Source organism: Somniosus microcephalus, unplaced genomic scaffold (assembly GCF_052327205.1).
Source record: "Somniosus microcephalus isolate GS21.2 unplaced genomic scaffold, FLI_Smic_1.0 unresolved_chr7, whole genome shotgun sequence".
Taxonomy (NCBI): domain Eukaryota; kingdom Metazoa; phylum Chordata; class Chondrichthyes; order Squaliformes; family Somniosidae; genus Somniosus; species Somniosus microcephalus.
Genome location: NW_028225185.1, coordinates 10,419,572 through 10,439,959, shown reverse-complemented (window position 1 = coordinate 10,439,959; position 20,388 = coordinate 10,419,572). Strand labels below are relative to the sequence as shown.

Sequence of the window (20,388 nt, the reverse complement as noted above, 5' to 3'; positions counted from 1 at the left end):
CGGAGGGGCAGTACTGAGGGAGCGCCGCACTGTCGGAGGGGCGGTACTGAGGGAGCGCTGTACTGTCGGAGGGGCAGTACTGAGGGAGCGCCGCACTGTCGGAGGGGCAGTACTGAGGGAGCGCCGCACTGTCGGAGGGGCGGTACTGAGGGAGTGCAGCACTGTCGGAGGGGCAGTACTGAGGGAGCGCCGCACTGTCAGAGGGTCGGTACTGAGGGAGCGCCGCACTGTCGGAGGGGCGGTACTGAGGGAGCGCTGTACTGTCGGAGGGGCAGTACTGAGGGAGCGCCGCACTGTCGGAGGGGCGGTACTGAGGGAGCGCCGCACTGTCGGAGGGGCGGTACTGAGGGAGCGCCGCGCTGTCGGAGGGGCAGTACTGAGGGAGCGCCGCACTGTCGGAGGGGCAGTACTGAGGGAGCGCCGCACTGTCGGAGGGGCAGTACTGAGGGAGCGCCGCACTGTCGGAGGGGCAGTACTGAGGGAGCGCCGCACTGTCGGAGGGGCGGTACTGAGGGAGCGCCGCACTGTCGGAGGGGCGGTACTGAGGGAGCGCCGCACTGTCGGAGGGGCGGTACTGAGGGAGCGCCGCACTGTCGGAGGGGCGGTACTGAGGGAGCGCCGCACTGTCGGAGGGGCAGTACTGAGGGAGCGCCGCACTGTCGGAGGGGCAGTACTGAGGGAGTGCCGCACTGTCGGAGGGGCAGTACTGAGGGAGCGCCGCACTGTCGGAGGGGCAGTACTGAGGGAGCGCCGCACTGTCGGAGGGGCAGTACTGAGGGAGCGCCGCACTGTCGGAGGGGCGGTACTGAGGGAGCGCCGCACTGTCGGAGGGGCGGTACTGAGGGAGCGCCGCACTGTCGGAGGGGCGGTACTGAGGGAGCGCCGCACTGTCGGAGGGGCAGTACTGAGGGAGCGCCGCACTGTCGGAGGGGCGGTACTGAGGGAGCGCCGCACTGTTGGAGGGGCAGTACTGAGGGAGCGCCGCACTGTTGGAGGGGCAGTACTGAGGGAGCGCTGCACTGTCGGAGGTGTCGTCTTTCAGATGAGATGTTAAACCGAGACCCCGTCTGCCCTCTCAGGTGGATGTAAAAGATCCCACGGCCACTATTGGAAGAAGAGCAGGGGGAGTTCTCCCTGGTGTCCTGGGGCCAATATTTATCTCTCAATCAACATCATTAAAACAGATGATCTGGTCATTATCACATCGCTGTTTGTGGGAGCTTGCTGTGCGCAAATTGGCTGCTGCGTTTCCCACATTACAACAGTGACTACACGTTAAAAAAAGTACTTCATTGGCTGTGAAGCGCTTTGGGACGTCCTGAGGTGGTGAAAGGCGTTGGAGAAATGTGAATCTTTTTGGGTTATGGGGAATTGGTATCCATGCTCCTGATTTCTATCCGGTGACTGCGGCTGGAAGGTTTGTGTGTGCGCGCCAGGTGTGGACAGGACACTGAAGGGGGGTGGGGGGTGGCAGTTGGGCAGCTGTGATGCCCCCAGGGTGAAATAGCCTGCTTGTAATTGAAAAACTGGCCACCAGAGGGCACCCATGGGACCCCTACCTCAGGAGAGGGGGTAAGAAAATGGGAGCTGCAGGGAGACGAGGGTCGACGTGCTGATCCCGTTGAGTCCCTCATCGTTCCACAAGGCAGGTTTGTACTGACACAGGCTGTGGAGCAAGGACCCCCCCCCCCCCCCAATGCCCGGGTGCAGCCCTGCCAAACCTGCCGGTGACTACAACGTACAGAGCTCGTAGTTATAAACTCAACTTTGCATTTTATGTAGCCCCTTTGAAAACATCATTGCCTCACAAACCATGTCGGCCCATCGCGTGTGCTTGACGTCGTTCTGGTATCCAATAAAAAGGCAGTTCCTTTTTCCTCCCCGCCCCCACCCCCCCCCCCCCTAAAATTATGACTGCACCCTTTTAATATTTTCACTTTATTTTAATATTTCATGCCAGTTTTATACTCTCCTGAAATTGCAGACAATTGTCTCTGTAGACGGTGCCTGTCCTCTGGTAGACTGGCCCGTTCTCGGCAGGTGAGCCCAGACTGGGAGCTATCCGACTGTCTCTCCAATTGTGGGCACCGCACTTTAGGAAGGATGTGACGACCCGAGAGAGGGTGTGGAAAAGGTTTTACGAGAATGGTTCCAGGGATGAGGGACTTCAGTTACGTGGAGAAGCTGGGGTTTGTTCTCCTTTAGAGCAGAGAAGGTTGAGAAGAGATTTGACGGAGGTGTTCAAAATCATGAGGGGTCTGGACAGAGCAGATAGAGAGAAACTGCTCCCATTGGCGGAAGGGTCGAGAACCAGAGGACACAGATTTAAGGTGATTGGCAGACATCAGAAGAAACTTTTTTACGCGGCGAGTGGTTAGGATCTGGGATGCGCTGCCTGAGAGAGCGGTGGAGGCAGATTCAATCGTGGCTTTCAAAAGGGGAATTGGATAAGTACCTGAAGGAAAAAACATCTGCAGGGCTCCGGGGAAAGGGCGGGGGAGTGGGACTAGCTGAAGTGCTCTCGCAGAGAGCCAGCACTGGCTCGACGGGCCGAATGGTCTCCTTCTGTGCTGCTGTAGGAATGGCTAGATTCCTAACTAAAGGACTGAGGTCGAGTCAGTCTAACAAACAAACGATGTTTAATACTATTCAACAAAGAGTTTGACACAAAAACACGGGAGAACTAAATTACAGGTCTGTACTCTTTGCTGGCTCCGAGGACTGGCTAGGGCGGCTCCCCAGCCTGACGTCATGACGTCGTCACATTTTCCCGCCGCTGGAGGATCACGTGATCAACGTAATGACGTCATCGTGTTTGGTCTCATTCTTAAAGGGACCGCGCTATGTACATGCAACAATATGAACAAAGATACAGATTCATTCTGTAGCTAATAATTTGTTAAAGATAATTATGTACATTAGATCAGCGTCCCCTGGTGGCTCTGCCACACTGTAACCGTTCTATGATTCTATCACCGCGCAGACTTGACCCTCTCCTCCGCTGGTGTCAAAAGCATCTGCACTTTCCAGTAGGAGCAGGAAGCGTGGCTGACTTTCCCCCCCTGGCTATTCCAGGGTATTGGGGGCCATCTGAAGCCCCTTCATGCTGAGATCAGGTAACTCAGCATAGAGCCAGGGAATACCACCTGGGACAGCCCCTGTGGCCTGTGTGTGGCCCAGAAACACTCCATGAACCACTGAAAAGTTTATCATCATCAATATTTTACCATTTTTTTAAAAAATACCAATTTACTTGCAGCTAATTCCACCTTGTAACAAAAAACCCATGTGTTTCTGTTGCCGATGAGCTGATTGGTCCAGCTCCTTGTCAATCACTTGGCTCTCTTGGGCAGGTCTGACGCCAATTGGTTTGCCTGGCCGTCAATCAAAAGCTTGAAGCCTGGCCATTGGCTGCAGTCGCTGTCAATCAACTGATCGGTCGGCGGCGCCGAGGGGGCGGGAGGCGGGCTGGGCTTAGCGTCATGACGCAAGGACGGGGACAGTCACGTCAACCCCTTGGAGGGGGGGGGCCAGCGTCATGACGCAGCCGCGTCGGGCAGCGACTGAGGGAGGCGGAGGGGGGGGGTTAGCGCCTGCGCAGTGCAGCTGGAATGTTTCGCCTGCCAATGTATCAGTTGTGAGGGAGGTTGATTGACAGGCGGGCAGGAGCATGGACATGGACCTGGACATCTTCCTCAGGGGCTGCAGAGCCGCTTTAAAGGTGAGTAGGGCTTGCGGGGGGGAGCTGACAGCTTCAATGCAGATAGATGTGTGACCCTCTGAGTGGGACGTCTGTGGGTCAACTGCCCAGCTTGCTTGCACCCACGTTTTGCCTTCCCCCTTCCCCTGCCAGCCCTCAAGATGTTGGTAGTGTTTGCAACCTTGCACCACCACCCCCTCTCCCCCTGTCCTTCACCCTTGCTGTGCCAGCCCTCAAGATGTTGGTAGTGTTTGCAACCGTGCACCATCACCCCCTCTCCCCCTGTCTTTCACCCTTGCTGTGCCAGCCCTCAAGATGTTGGCAGTGTTTGTAACCGTGCACCACCACCCCCCCCCCCCCCCCTTGTTCTTCACCCTTGCTGTGCCAGCCCTCAAGATGTTGGCAGTGTTTGCAACCGTGCCCCCCCCCAAAGCATATATGAAAGGTCAGCTTTCCGTAAACTTCAGCTCATCCAAAACTCTGCTGCCATCCCTGTATCCTAACTCGCACCCAGTCCCGTTCACCCAGTTGCTCGCTGACCTACATTGGCTCCCGGTCCGGCAACGCTTCGACTTTAAAATTCTCATCCTCGTGTTTGAAACCCTCCGCGGCCTTGCCCCCCCTCCCTATCTCTGTGACCTCCTCCAGCCCCTACAACCCTCCGAGATCTCTGCGCTCCTCTAACTCTGGCCTTTCGAGCATCCCCCGATTTCCATCGCTCCACCATTGGCGGCCGTGCCTTCAGCTGCCTGGGTCCTAATCTCTGGAATTCCCTCCCTAAACCTCTCCGCCTCTCTCTCCTCCTTTAAGACGCTCCTTAAAACCGACCTCTTTGACCCAGCTTTTGATCACCTGCCCTAATATCTCTTTATATGGCTCAGTGTCATATTTTGTGTGATGAACACTCCTGCGAAGCGCCTTAGGGCGATTTGCTGTGTTAAAAGTGCTGTATAAATGCAAGTTGTGGTTGACGGGCTGTGTAACAAGTTCTGAGACCACAGGAGTGATGTAAAGTGGCACTACTGGGGAATAGAGTCCATGTTATCCTGTGAATTATACAGTAACTCGTGAGTGAAGCTCTGTGTAATCTGACTGTGAAGGAGCGTCCTGTTTTCACTGCATTGTGTAAATTTATAAGTCTTCTGATCTGTCACCTTTTGCCTCCCGATGTTACAGGGGAACCTTCTGATTGTACTGTTCCATTATCTTGTCTGATAATTGCTCCTGTGAAGCGCCTTGGGACGTTATTGCTACATTGAAGGCGCTGTATAAATGCAATTTGTTGTTGTCTGGGTGTGTGCTGTTGTAAGATTTGTCTGTAACTTTAGGAGATGACGCGAGTGAGTCAGGATGCTCCCGGACGGTACTAAAGTCTAATGTTGATCTGAGGTGATGCATATCTATGTCATAGAATAGAATCGTACAGCACAGGAGGAGGCCGTTCGGCCCGTCGTGCCTGTGCCGACTCTTTGAAAGAGCTCTCCAATTAGTCTCACTCCCCCCCTGCTCTCTCCCCACAGCCCTGCAAATCTTTCCTTTTCAAGTATTTATCCGATTCTCTTTTGACAGTCACTATTGAATCTGCTTCCACCGCCCTTTCAGGCAGTGCGTTCCAGATCACAACAACTCGCTGCGTTAAACAAATTCTCCTCATCGCCCCCCCCTGGTCCTTTTGCTGATTATCTTCAATCCGTGTCCTCTGGTTACCGACCCTCCTGCTAGTGGAGACTGTTTCTCCCGATCTAATCTATCAAAACCCCATTGTAATTTTGAACGCCTCTATAAAATCTCCCCTTAACCTTCTCTGCCTCTAAGGAGAACAATCCCAGCTTCTCCAGTCTCTCCACCTGATTGAAGTCCCTCATCCCTGGGGGATTGACGGTGTGCTGCGCACTGTGAGTCAGGGGTTGCGCTGTTTTATAACAATAGGGATGTTATCAATAAGGCGTGACGAGGAAGACGTGACGGGAAGTAACTGTCACTTAGAGGACGTTCTATATGCTAAACTGTTACTGTATTGCTAGCTGACCTCCCGTGACGTTGCTCAGTGTGAGTCGAAGGACGCGCTGTTTTGCCATCCCCACATCCCACCACCGGCATATTTTATTGTCACCTATACTGAAGGTTAAAGAACACGAAAGGCTTGTACAAGGTGCTGAGGTGCAAACGGGCTCACAGCTTGTTAGGGTACTTAGAGTTAACACTTTAACTCGGCAAACCTGAGCTCATCAAAACTCTGCTGCCCCGTGTCCCAACTCGCACCGAGTCCTGTTACATAAGAACGTCAGAAATAGGAGCAGGAGTAGGCCATTCGGCCCCTCGACCCTGCTCCACCATTCAATGTGATCATGGCTGATCTTCTGCCTCAACTCCATTCACCGGCCCGATCGCCATATCCCTTGATGTCCTCACTAGTCAGAAATCTATCCACTTCTGTTTTGAATATACCCAATGACTGAGCCTCCATAGCCCTCTGGGGTAGAGAATTCCAAAGATTCACCACCCTCTGTGTGAAGAAATGTCTTCTCATCTCAGTCCTGAATGGCCTACCCTTTATCCTGAGGCTGTGGCCACTGGTTCTAGACTCCCCAGCCAAGGGAAACATTCTCCCAGCATCCACCCTATCAAGCCCTGTAATAATTTTGTATGTTTCAATGAGATTCCCTCTCATTCTTCTGAATTCAAGAGAATACAGGCCTAGTTTACTCAATCTCTTCTCATACAACAGTCCCGCCATCCCAGGAATCAATCTCGTGAATCTTCATTGCACTCCCTCTATGGCAAGTATATCCTTCCTTAGGCAAGTATATCCTTCCTTAGGTAAGGAGACCAAAATTGTACACAGTACGCCAGGTGTGGTCTCACCAAGGCCCTATATAATTGGAGTAAGACTTCCTTACTCCTGTACTCAAATCCTCTTGTAATGAAGGCCAGCATACCATTTGCCTTCCTAATGGCTTGCTGCACCTGCACATTCACTTTCAGTGACTCATGTACAAGGACACCCAGGTCCCTTTGAGCATCTGCATTCCCCAATCTTTCACCATTTAGGAAATACTCTGCCTTTCTGTTTTTTCTACCAAAGTGGATAACTTCACATTTATCCACATTATAATCCATCTGCCATGTTCCCGCCCACTCACTGAGCCTGTCGAGATCCCCTTGAAGCCTCTTCACATCCTCTTCACAACTGACACTGCCACCGAGCTTTGTATCATCAGCAAATTTGGAAATGTTACATTTAGTCCCCTCATCCAAATCATTGATATAGATTGTGAATAGCTGGAGCCCAAGCACCGATCCTTGCGGTACCCCACTAGTCACAGCCTGCCATCCTGAAAAAGACCCGTTTATCCCTACTCTTTGTTTTCTGTCTGTTAACCAATTCTCAATCCATGCTAGTATATTACCCCCAATTCCATGTGCCCTAATTTTGTTCACCAACCTCTTGTGTGGGACCTTATCGAAGACCTTCTGAAAATCCAAATACACCACATCTACCGGTTCCCCTTTGTCTACTCCACCAGTTACATCCTCAAAGAACTCCAATAGGTTTGTCAAACAGGATTTCCCTTTGATAAATCCAGGTTGACTCTGCCCAATCTTACTATTAGTTTCTAAGTGCCCAGTTATTGCATCCTTTATAATAGATTCCAGCATTTTCCCAACTACTGATGTGAGGCTAACAGGTCTGTAGTTCCCCGTTTTCTCTCTCCCTCCTTTCTTAAATAGCGGGGTTACATTTGCTATCCTCCAATCTGCAGGAACCGTTCCAGAATCTATAGAATTTTGGAAGATGACAACCAATGCGTCCACTATCCCAATGGCCACCTCTTTCAAAACCCGAGGATGTAGGTCATCTGGTCCTTGGGATTTATCGACTTTTAGTCCCATTAATTTTGCTAGTACTGTTTTTTTACTACTAATAATTTCTTTAAGTTCCTCATTCTCTCCACATCCTTGGTTTTCTCATATTTCCGGAAGGTTTTTTGTGTCTTCCTCCATGAAGACAGAAACAAAGTATTTATTTAATTTCTCTGCCATTTCCTCATTCCCCATTATAAATTCTCCCGTCTCTGACTGTAAAGGACCTACATTTACCTTCGCCAGTCTTTTCCTTTTCACATACCACAGTATAAAAGTTATTTGCTGTCGGAGGGGCGGTACTGAGGGAGCGCCGCACTGTCAGAGGGGCGGTACCGAGGGAGCACCGCAGTGTCGGAGGGGCGGTACCGAGGGAGCACCGCACTGTCGGAGGGGTGGTACTGAGGGAGCGCTGCACTGTCGGAGGGGCGGTACTGAGGGAGCGCCGCACTGTCGGAGGGGCAGTACTGAGGGAGCGCCGCACTGTCGGAGGGGCGGTACTGAGGGAGCACCGCACTGTCGGAGGGGCGGTACTGAGGGAGCGCAGCACTGTCGGATAATCAACATCACTAAAACAGACGATCTGGTCATTAACTCATTGCTGGTTGTGAGAGCTTGCTGTACGCAATTGGCTGCCGCGTTTCCTACATTACAACAGTGACCACACTTCAAAAAGTACTTCATTGGCTGTGAAGCGCTTTGGGACGTCCTGAGGTCGTGAAAGGCGCTGGAGAAAGGCAAGTGTTTCTTTCTTTCAGTCTGTGTTTTAGCGATGTTATTTGAGGGATAAATATTCGCCCCAGGACACCGGGGAGAACTCCCTGGGGGGGTTTTCAGTACCCTAGACATGCTGAGGCCAATTATTTTCCTCCTCCTGCAGCTCTGGCTGAGATCAGCTGTCTCAGCACAGCCCAGAGCTTGGAGCTGGGACGTTGCTGCTTTGCACGGCCCAGTCAGTCACCCATCTGGACAGCCTTATGTTTAATTAAGTTGCGAGTCAGACGTCTTTCTCTCTGTATAAAGTGTTGGTCTCCTCATTGCTCGCGTTGTCTGCAGCTGGGTAGATCTGCTTGGCGACCTCTGACCGCGTTTCTCTGAATCGGGCTGTGCGCGCAAGTGCTGCCCAGCTTCTGAATGGAGCAGTTCTTCACGTTGGTAGCGCTCTAACCCATGAGTCTAGATGGTTGTGCACCTGATCCCGCAGCAGGAGATTAAGCTCGTAGTCACTGCAGTAGGAATCAGGCCGTAGCTCAGTGGGTTTCTCGCTCTCTCTGTCGCCTCTGAGTCAGAAGGTTGTGGGTTCGCGTCCCACTCCAGAGACTTGAGCACAAAAATCCAGGCCGACACTCCCAGTGCAGTACTGAGGGAGCGCCGCACTGTCGGAGGGGCGGTACTGAGGGAGCGCCGCACTGTCGGAGGGGCGGTACTGAGGGGGTGCCGCACTGTCGGAGGGGCGGTACTGAGGGGGTGCCGCACTGTCGGAGGGGCGGTACTGAGGGAGCGCCGCACTGTCGGAGGGGCGGTACTGAGGGAGAGCCGCACTGTCAGAGGGGCAGTACTGAGGGAGAGCCGCACTGTCGGAGGGGCAGTACTGAGGGAGCGCCGCACTGTCGGAGGGGCGGTACTGAGGGGGTGCCGCACTGTCAGAGGGGCGGTACTGAGGGAGTGTCGGAGGGGCGGTACTGAGGGAGCGCCGCACTGTCGGAGGGGCGGTACTGAGGGAGCGCCGCACTGTCGGAGGGGCGGTACTGAGGGAGAGCCGCACTGTCGGAGGGGCAGTACTGAGGGAGAGCCGCACTGTCGGGGGGCGGTACTGAGGGAGTGCCGCACTGTCGGAGGGGCGGTACTGAGGGAGTGCCGCACTGTCGGAGGGGCAGTACTGAGGGAGCGCTGCACTGTCGGAGCGGCAGTAATGAGGGAGCGCCGCACTGTCGGAGGGGCAGTACTGAGGGAGCGCCGCACTGTCGGAGGGGCAGTACTGAGGGAGCGCTGCACTGTCGGAGCGGCAGTACTGAGGGAGCGCTGCACTGTCGGAGTGGCAGTAATGAGGGAGCGCCGCACTGTCGGAGGTGCAGTACTGAGGGAGCGCCGCACTATCAGAGGTGCTGTCTTTCGGATGAGTCGTTAAACCGAAGCCCCGTCTGCCCTCTCAGGTGGACGTAAAAGATCCCGCAGCACCACTCGAAGTTCAGGGAGTTCTCCCCGGTGTCCTGGGCCAATATTTACCCCTCAACCAACGTGACATAAACTTGCTGTTTGTGGGAGCTTGCTGTGTCCACATTGGCTGCCACGTTTCCCACATTACAACAGTGACCACACTTCAAAAAGTACTTCATTGGCTGTAAAGCGCTTTGGGGCATCCTGAGGTGGGGAAAGGCGCTGGAGAAACATGAGTCTTTCTATTGCTGAGGGAGCCTCCGCTGTACTGGTAGAGGAGCCACCCCATGGATGCGACGTTAAACCGAGGCCTCACTTGCCTTATTCTCCCCGGTGTCCTGGGCCAATATGTATCCCTCAACAACTTGAATTTATACAGCTGCCTTTAACGTAGTTAAAACGTCCCAAGCCGCTTCACAGGAGCGATTATCAAACAAAATCTCACCCCCGAGCCACGTAAGGAGATATTAGGACAGGTGACCAAAAGCTGGGTCAAAGAGGCCGGTTTTAAGGAGCGTCTTAAAGGAGGAGAGGCGGAGAGGTTTAGGGAGGGAATTCCAAAGCTCGGGGCCCAGGCGGCTGAAGGCACGGCCGCCAATGGTGGAGCGATGGAAATCGGGGGATGCGCAAGAGGCCAGAATTGGAGGAGCGCAGAGATCTCGGAGGGTTGCAGGGGCCAGAGGAGGCTGCAGAGATCAGCAAAAAAAATAAAAAATAACCCGCCACCTTAAGTGGGACATGTTTGTGTGGAAGTGCTGTCCGATTGATTGCCCTGTTAATCTGTGCAAAAGCCACTTCATGAGCGACTCCAGTGCGTGCAGGGTTTATGATGGGATGAGGTCCTGCATCAATTCGCCTAACTCACTGGAACGCAGTCGCGTTGATAGTCTGCTGAGTGAATCTTTTAATGCCACGTCTAAGCTGGGTGAGCTGCCAATCTACCAGCCACATGCCAGCGAGCGAGAGAGGTCACAGATGTGAGACCCGACTGGAAAGTTCTGCTTGTTTACTGGGTCGGGAGTGGGGGAGGCGAATTCCTTCGAGATTGGAGGCCGGTTGAAGGGCCAAGTGGTTCGCCAGCACCCAAAGAAAGACTCGCGTTTCTCCAGCACCTTTCACCACCTCAGGACGTCCCAAAAAGCCCTTTACGGCCACTTTTTTTTTGAAGTGTGGTCACTGTGGTAATGTAGGAAACGCGGCAGCCAATTTGTGCACAGCAAGCTCCCACAAACAACGCGGAGGTAATGACCGGATCATCTGTTTTAGTGATATTGGCCCCCCCCTGCGCCCGGACATTGAATGAGGTTCTACAGTGCACCTGTGGAACACCTAGTCCCTTCCCCTCTCCCAAGAGTCAGGGAGAGAATATAATCAGTGCGTTAACAGGAAGAGCACTCAAGGGTTCTAGCAACGAAATTATACATTAAGTCATGAATTTGAATTAAAGTAACGTCTGCCAGGCCTCACCAGGGGGGCCTACTCCCGCCAGGCCTCACCAGGGGGGCCTACTCCCGCCAGGCCTCACCAGGGGGGCCTACTCCCGCCAGGCCTCACCAGGGGGGCCTACTCCCGCCAGGCCTCACCAGGGGGGCCTACTCCCGCCAGGCCTCACCAGGGGGGCCTACTCCCGCCAGGCCTCACCAGGGGGGCCTACTCCCAGAGGCTTCACCCGGGGGACCTACTCCCACCAGGCTTCACCCAGGGGGGGCCTACTCCCGCCAGGCTTCACCCAGGGGGGCCTACTCCCGCCAGGCCTCACCAGGGGGGCCTACTCCCGCCAGGCCTCACCAGGGGGGCCTACTCCCGCCAGGCCTCACCGGGGGGCCTACTCCCGCCAGGCCTCACCAGGGGGGCCTACTCCCACCAGGCCTCACCAGGGGGGCCTACTCTCGCCAGGCCTCACCAGGGGGGCCTACTCCCGCCAGGCCTCACCGGGGGGCCTACTCCCGCCAGGCCTCACCAGGGGGGCCTACTCCCGCCAGGCTTCACCCAGGGGGGGCCTACTCCCACCAGGCCTCACCAGGGGGGCCTACTCCCGCCAGGCTTCACCAGGGGGGCCTACTCCCGCCAGGCCTCACCCAGGGGGGGCCTACTCCCACCAGGCCTCACCAGGGGGGCCTACTCCCGCCAGGTTTCACCCAGGGGGGGCCTACTCCCACCAGGCCTCACCAGGGGGGCCTACTCCCGCCAGGCTTCACCAGGGGGGCCTACTCCCGCCAGGCTTCACCCAGGGGGGGCCTACTCCCACCAGGCCTCACCAGGGGGGCCTACTCCCACCAGGCTTCACCAGGGGTCCCTACTCCCACCAGGCTTCACCCGGGGGGCCTACTCCCAGAGGCTTCACCCGGGGGGCCTACTCCCACCAGGCCTCACCCGGGGGGCCTGCTCCCGCCAGGCCTCACCCGGGTGGGCCTACTCCCGCCAGGCCTCACCCGGGTGGGCCTACTCCCAGAGGCCTACTCCATGGGGTGGTGCCTTTATCTACCGAGCCAGAGGCCCTTCCTACTGCTGGTGTTAAACTCTAGCTTCCCTTTTTAAACATTTTTAATTAACTTTCTGTTTCCACGGGTTGTGTTATTTTTTGAAATAAAAAGTTGAATGTTTCCCTTACACAGAATGAGATCATCGCATCACGAGCTTGGCCGAGGGAGTGGAATTTGCGCAGTTGTAATGTCCAGAGCACTCGAGCTTGCCCTTAGGGTTAACGGCTTGTTGATGGTGACTCAGCTCCCTCCTAATTTTACTTTAATTCATTCGCAGGATGTGGGCGTCCAGCATTTATTGCCCATCCCTACTTGCCCTTGAGTGAGCCGCTTTCTTGAGCCGCTGTATATTTCTTTTAGCGGTTTGTTACAAGTGAGGGGTTTGCTGGGCCATTCCAGAGGGCAGTTAAGAGCCAATCACATTGCTGTGGGTCTGGAGTCACATATACCCGGCCAGACCGGGGAAGGAAGGTAGATTTCCTTCCCTAAAGGACATCGGTGAACCAGATGGGTTTTTACGACAATCCGGTAGTTTCATAATAGCTTTTTATTCCAGATTTATTTAGTTCACTTAATTTAAATTCCCCAGCTGCCGTGGTGGGATTTGAACTAGGTCTCCAGATTCATTAATATAATAGCAAAACACAGCGGATGCTGGAAATCTGAAATAACAACAGAAAATGCTGGAAATACTCAGCAGGCCAGGCAGCATCCGTGGAGAGAGAAACAGAGTTAACGTTTCAGGTCTGTGACCCTTCGTCAGAACTGGAAAAAGCTGGAGATGTAACAGATATTAAGCAGGTGCAGAGACAGGGGGTGGGGGGTTAGGAGGGGAGGAAGGAATTGAAAGAATATCCTGTACTTTTGTAAGAGGCAGGAAAGATAAAATGTTGCAAACTTTCACTCCCACTCTGATCTCTCTGTCCTCGGGCTATTGCATCGTTCCAATGAAGCTCAACATAAGCTCGAGGAACAGCACCTCATCTTTCGATTGGGCACTTTACAGCCTTCCGGACTCAACATCGAGTTCGACAATTTCAGATAATTATCCCTGCCCCCATTTCTCATGCTGTATGATTTTTGCCTCTCCCATTTGCAACACTTTATCTTTCCTGCCTCTTACAAAAGTACAGGATGTTCTTTCAATTCCTTCCTCCCCTCCTAACACCCCCCCACCCCTCCCGTCTCTGCAACTGCTTAATATCTGTTACATCTCCAGCTTTTTCCAGTTCTGACGAAGGGTCCCAGACCTGAAACGTTAACTCTTGTTTCTCTCTCCACGGATGCTGCCTGGCCTGCTGAGTATTTCCTGTTGTTGTTTCTCCAGATCATTAGTCTAGTCCTCTGGATTATTAGTCCAGTAACAGAACCACTATGCTACCGCTATGTAATGTAACTCCTCCAAAGCAGACCCTCTGATGAAGTTACCCAAGTATGGACAGTGGGACCCCCCAGCTGATTTCTACTTGTCCTCACCTCGCTAGACTTAAATTATTGAACTCTTGCCTTTAGTTGGCAGCTGAACGCGCCCAGTTGCTGTAAGGAAGGGCAACAGAGACTAGGCAGCAGGTTAGGAGAGTGAAAACAGGGCTGTGAAGATTTGAGGGAGGTTTTTAAACGTTGGGGAAATAGAGGGAGTTCGGGAGAGCACCGGGGCAGAACGGCCCGAGGTCCTGTCCCTGATGGACCACTCCATCTGAGTCAGAAGGTCGTAGGTTCGAGTTCCACTCCAGAGACATAATTCAGGCCGGCACTCCCAGTGCAGTACTGAGGGAGCGCCGCACTGTCGGAGGGGCAGTACTGAGGGAGCGCCGCACTGTCGGAGGGGCGGTGCTGAGGGGAGCGCCGCACTGTCGGAGGGGCAGTACTGAGGGAGCGCCGCACTGTCGGAGGGGCGGTGCTGAGGGAGCGCCGCACTGTCGGAGGGGCAGTACTGAGGGAGCACCGCACTGTCGGAGGGGCGGTGCTGAGGGAGCGCCGCACTGTCGGAGGGGCAGTACTGAGGGAGCTCCGCACTGTCGGAGGGGCGGTACTGAGGGAGCGCCGCACTGTCGGAGGGGCAGTATTGAGGGAGCTCCGCACTGTCGGAGGGGCGGTACTGAGGGAGCGCCGCACTGTCGGAGGGGCAGTACTGAGGGAGTGCCGCACTGTCGGAGGGGCAGTACTGAGGGAGCGCTGCACTGTCGGAGGGGCAGTACTGAGGGAGCGCTGCACTGTCAGAAGGGCAGTACTGAGGGAGCGCCGCACTGTCGGAGGGTCGGTACTGAGGGAGCGCCGCACTGTCGGAGGGGCAGTACCGAGGGGAGCGCCGCACTGTCGGAGGGGCAGTACTGAGGCAGCGCCGCACTGTCGGAGGGGCAGTACTGAGGGAGCGCTGCACTGTCGGAGGGGCAGTACTGAGGGAGCGCCGCACTGTCGGAGGGGCAGTACTGAGGGAGCGCTGCACTGTGGGAGGGGCAGTACTGAGGGAGCGCCGCACTGTGGGAGGGGCAGTACTGAGGGAGCGCTGCACTGTGGGAGGGGCAGTACTGAGGGAGCGCCGCACTGTGGGAGGGGCAGTACTGAGGAAGCGCTGCACTGTCGGAGGGGCAGTACTGAGGAAGCGCCGCACTGTCGGAGGGGCAGTACTGAGGGAGTGCTGCACTGTGGAGGTGCAGTCTTTCGGATGAGACCTTAAACCAAGGCCCCAATCTGCCTTCTCGGGTGGATGTAAAAGATCCTACGGTCACAACAGTGCGGCGCTCCCTCAGTACTGCCCCTCCAACAGTGCAGCTCTCCCTCAGTACTGCCCCTCCGACAGTGCGGCGCTCCCTCAGTACTGCCCCTCCAACAGTGCAGCTCTTCCTCAGTACTGCCCCTCCGACAGTGCAGCGCTCCCTCAGTACCGCCCCTCCGACAGTGCGGCGCTCCCTCAGTACCGCCCCTCCGACAGTGCGGCGCTCCCTCAGTACCGCCCCCTCCGACAGTGCGGCGCTCCCTCAGTACCGCCCCTCCGACAGTGCGGCGCTCCCTCAGTACCGCCCCTCCGATAGTGCGGCGCTCCCTCAGTACCGCCCCTCCGACAGTGCGGCGCTTCCTCAGTACCGCCCCTCCGACAGTGCGGCCCTCCCTCAGTACCGCCCCTCCGATAGTGCGGCACTCCCTCAGTACCGCCCCTCCGACAGTGTGGCGCTTCCTCAGTACCGCCCCTCAGACAGTGCGGCCCCTCCGACAGTGCGGCGTTCCCTCAGTACCGCCCCTCCGATAGTGCGGCGCTCCCTCAGTACCGCCCCTCCGACAGTGCGGCGCTCCCTCAGTACCGCCCCTCCAACAGTGCGGCGCTCCCTCAGTACCGCCCCTCCGACAGTGCGGCGCTCCCTCAGTACCGCCCCTCCGACAGTGCGGCGCTCCCTCAGTACCGCCCCTCCAACAGTGCGGCGCTCCCTCAGTACCGCCCCTCCGACAGTGCGGCGCTCCCTCAGTACCGCCCCTCCGACAGTGCGGCGCTCCCTCAGTACCGCCCCTCCAACAGTGCGGCGCTCCCTCAGTACCGCCCCTCCAATAGTGCGGCGCTCCCTCAGTACTGCCCCTCCGACAGTGCGGCGCTCCCTCAGTACTGCCCCTCCGACAGTGCGGCGCTCCCTCAGTACTGCCCCTCCGACAGTGCGGCGCTCCCTCAGTACTGCCCCTCCGACAGTGCGGCGCTCCCTCAGTACTGCACCTCCGACAGTGCGGCGCTCCCTCAGTACTGCACCTCCGACAGTGCGGCGCTCCCTCAGTACTGCACTGCGTGTGTCAGTCTAGATTATGTGCTGGAGTCTCTGGAGTGGGACTTGAACCCACAGCCCTCTGACTCAAGAGGTGAGAGTGCTACCCACTGAGCCACAGCTGAGAACTGCATCAAATCCTGACCAACACCATGATTCCCCGCACCCCACCCCCTGACTTCTGTCCAGAGAGCGTTGAATCAGTTTGAGTGGAAATAGTAACCCAGGGATGATTCAGTGCCAGCTGTGAGTGTGTGTTAATCCAGCTCCCTCGTGCTGTTGGGCTTAGTCATTCTTTCGAGCATGTCCTCTTAATGAGCCTCTGATTAAACAGCGATATTTAAAAATCGAATAAACTAGATAAAATGCATCAATCGTATTCCTTAATTGTTTCTTTCCTTTTATTTTTACCACTTATCCTGGATGGCTGGGTCCATTTCACCCAAATTCCTATTATTTATCTGTGAATCTAGAACATAGGAACAGGAGGAGGCCATTCAGCCCCTCGAGCCTATTCCGCCATTCAATTAGATCGCGGCAGATCTGCACATCAGCGCCATCTCCCCACCTTGGTTCCATAAAGGCAGGTAAAAACCCAACAAAAAATCGATCAATCCTCCGATTTGAAATTTTTCAGTTGACCCGGAGAGCGAGTGCCGACAGGCTGCTCAACCATGGTGGGCATCGCAACCCATTAGGAAAGCGCTCCTTCCCCAGCCCTCCGGTAAGATCCTAGGTCCCTCGGCTGATCTTAGCCGGGTGGTGTTGGGCCAGTGCTGCAATTGGGCCTCAGCGCCTCGCAAACAGGGAACAATCAGCCCGGCTTTGACGCTCCAAATCGCTCTCCAGTTCAGGGAAGAGCGACTATGGGCGTCGGATGGAAAGAACAGAAAGACCCGCATTTCTCCAGCGCCTTTCACCACCTCAGGACGTCCCAAAGCGCTTTACAGCCAATGAAGTACTTTTTTTGAAGTGTGGTCACTGTTGTAATGTAGGAAACGCGGCAGCCAATTTGCGCACAGCAAGATCCCACAAACAGCAATGAGGTAAATGACCGGATCATCTGTTTTTTAGTGATGTTGGTTGAGGGATAAATATTGGCCCCAGGACACCGGGGAGAACTCCCCCCCGCTCTTCTCCCAATAGTGGCCGTGGGATCTTTTACATCCACCCGAGAGGGCAGACGGGGCCTCGGTTTAACGTCTCATCCGAAAGACAGCACCTCCGAAAGTGCAGCTCTCCCTCAGTACTGCCCCTCCGACAGTGCGGCGCTCCCTCAGTACTGCCCCTCCGAAAGTGCAGCTCTCCCTCAGTACCGCCCCTCCGACAGTGCAGCACTCCCTCAGTACTGCCCCTCCGACAGTGCGGCGCTCCCTCAGTACTGCCCCTCCGACAGTGCGGCACTCCCTCAGTACTGCACTGGGGGGTGTCAGCCTGGATTTTTTGCTCAAGTCTCTGGAGTGGGACTCAGACCCACAACCTTCTGACTCTGGGGCGAGAGAGAAGCCACAGCCGACACTTTGAGTGTGGGGCGGCGGTGCGGGGTAGATCTGGTTCGTTAGTTGTGGAAAGCAGGTGGCAGCATTCAGGGACATTGCGGCACGGGGCTGAGGCGCGCTCGGTTGAACAGCAGGGGATATGTACACGACGGCAATATGCCTGAAAGGGTTGGCAAGTTGTTGACAAGTCGTTCCTCGTCTGTCAGGTTGATGGTGGGACAGACGCTGAATGTAGGTCACTGTGCTGTTGCCAGCTGCTCTCCCTCTCTCTGCTCTTTGCAAAACACTGAAGAGGCAGAAATGAAATTGAGCTTTTCTGCGATTACGAGTAGATGTGAAGCGATTATTGTTCTCGGATTAACTCTTTCCAGGGACATGCAGTGTGTGGTAGCTCTGATGTGGGCAGGAGGCTGATCCCTGTCCAAGATTTAATTCACTGGATGTGGGCGTCGCTGGCAAGGCCGGCATTTATTGCCCATCCCTAGTCGCCCCTTGAGAAGGTGGTGGCGAGCCGCCGCCTTGAACCGCTGCAGTCCCGTGTGGTGAAGGTGCTCCCACAGCGCTGTTAGGGAGGGAGTTCCAGGATTTGGACCCAGCGACGATGAAGGAACGGCCGATATATTTCCAAGTCAGGATGGTGTGTGTGTGACTTGGAGGGGAACTTGGAGGTGGTGGTGTTCCCACGCACCTGCTGCCCTTGTCCTTCGAGGTGGAAGAGGTGGCGGGTTTGGGAGGTGCTGCCGAAGAAGCCTTGGCGAGTTGCTGCAGTGCATCTTGTAGATGGTACACACTGCAGACACGGTGCGCCGGTGGTGGAGGGAGTGACGCAGTTAATTACTGAACGAGTTCACCCATAGAAACATAGACGATAGGAGCAGGAGTCGGCCATTCGGCCCCTCGAACCTGTTCCGCCATTCAATGAGATCATGGCTGATCATCCAAATTCAGTACCCTGTCCCTGCCTTCTCCCCATATCCCTTGATCCCTTTCGCCTTAAGAAATATATCTAACTCCTTCTTGAATATATTTAATGAATTGGCCTCCACTGCCCTCTGTGGTAGAGAATTCCACAGGTTCACCACTCTCTGGGTGAAGAAATTCCTCCTCATCTCAGTCCTAAATGGCTTACCCCTTATCCTTAGACTGTGACCCCTGGTTCTGGACTCCTCCGCCATCGGGAACATCCTTCCAGCATCTAGTCTGTCTAGTCCTGTTAGAATTTTATAAGTTTCAATGAGATCCCCTCTCATTCTTCTAAACTCCAGCGAGTATAAGCCCAATCGACCCAATCTCTCCTCATACGTCATTCCTGCCATCCCAGGTATCAGTCTGGTGAATCTTCGCTGCACTCCCTCCATGGCAAGAACATCCTTCCTCAGATAAGGTGACCAAAACTGCACACAATACTCCAGGTGTGGTCGCACCAAGGACCTGTACAACTGCATCAAGACATCCTTGCTCCTGTACTCGAACCCTCTCGCTATGAAGGCCAACATACCATTTGCCTTCTTAACCGCCTGCTGCACCTGCATGCTTACCTTCAGCGACTGGTGCACAAGGACACCCAGGTCTCGTTGCACTTCCCCTTCTCCCAATCTATTGCCGTTCAGATAATAATCTGCCTTCCTGTTTTTGCCACCAAAGTGGATAACCTCGCATTTATCCACATTATACTGCATCTGCCATGCTTCTGCCCAATCGCCCAACCTGTCCAAATCGTACTGGAGTTTCCCGACATCCCCCTCACAGCATACCCTCACCCCCCAGCTTTGTGTCATCTGCAAATTTGGAGATATTACATCCAATTCCCTCGTCCAGATCATTAATATATATTGTGAATAGTTGGGGTCCTAGGACCGATCCTTGCGATACCCACTAGTCACTGCCTGCCACTCGGAAAACGACCCGTTTATTCTGGGAACCCAGGCCGGGAACCTCCCAGCAGGGACGGAGGGAATGAGTCGCAGTTCGACGGAGGTTTCAACACCCTGGTCTGTGCGGAGTTAGTTGATCTTGATCAGGGTGGCAGTAACTGCTCTGCAATTAATAGGAACCTGGTGTCAGCCGTGGCCCAGTGGGTAGCCCTCTCGCCTCTGAGTCAGAAGGTCGTGGGTTCGAGTCCCACTCCAGAGACTTGAGCCCGTAATCCAGGCCGACACTCCCAGTGCAGTGCTGAGGGAGCGCCGCAGTGTCGGAGGGGCAGTACTGAGGGAGCGCCGCACTGTCGGAGGGGCAGTACTGAGAGAGCGCCGCAGTGTCGGAGGGGCAGTACTGAGAGAGCACCGCACTGTCGGAGGGGCAGTACTGAGGGAGTGCCGCAGTGTCGGAGGGGCAGTACTAAGAGAGCACCGCACTGTCGGAGGGGCAGTACTGAGGGAGCGCCGCAGTGTCGGAGGGGCAGTACTGAGGGAGCGCCGCACTGTCGGAGGTGCGGTGCCGAGGGAGCGCCGCACTGTCGGAGGGGCAGTACTGAGGGAGTGCCGCACTGTCGGAGGGGCAGTACTGAGAGAGTGCTGCACTGTCAGGGGGCAGTACTGAGGGAGTGCCGCACTGTCGGAGGGGCAGTACTGAGAGAGTGCTGCACTGTCGGGGGGCAGTACTGAGAGAGTGCTGCACTGTCGGAGGGGCAGTACTGAGGGAGCGCCGCACTGTCGGAGGGGCGGTACTGAGGGAGCGCCGCACTGTCGGGCGGCAGTACTGAGGGAGCGCCGCACTGTCGGAGGGGCAGTACTGAGGGAGCGCCGCACTGTCGGAGGGGCAGTACTGAGGGAGTGCCGCACTGTCGGAGGGGCAGTACTGAGGGAGTGCTGCACTGTCGGAGGGGCAGTACTGAGGGAGTGCTGCACTGTCGGAGGGGCAGTACTGAGGTAGCACCGCACTGTCGGAGGGGCGGTACTGAGGGAGCACCGCACTGTCGGAGGTGCAGTACTGAGGGAGCA

General features: G+C 55.6%; 1 protein-coding gene across 2 annotated transcripts in view; it reads left to right on the top strand.

The window, feature by feature from the left end:
• The first annotated feature begins 3,603 nt into the window (after window positions 1-3,603).
• prune1 (prune exopolyphosphatase 1) overlaps window positions 3,604-20,388 on the top strand; it is a 38,209-nt gene continuing 21,424 nt past the window's right edge. The window contains exon 1 of one of the 2 annotated variants that reach the window (XM_085978612.1): window positions 3,604-3,721. In XM_085978612.1, the coding sequence (XP_085834738.1) occupies window positions 3,671-3,721 (51 nt within the window). In that variant the 5' untranslated portion in view covers window positions 3,604-3,670. Of the gene's footprint in view, window positions 3,722-17,400; window positions 17,504-20,388 lie in introns of those variants that run through there. The other variant, XM_085978613.1, reaches the window with a different exon arrangement.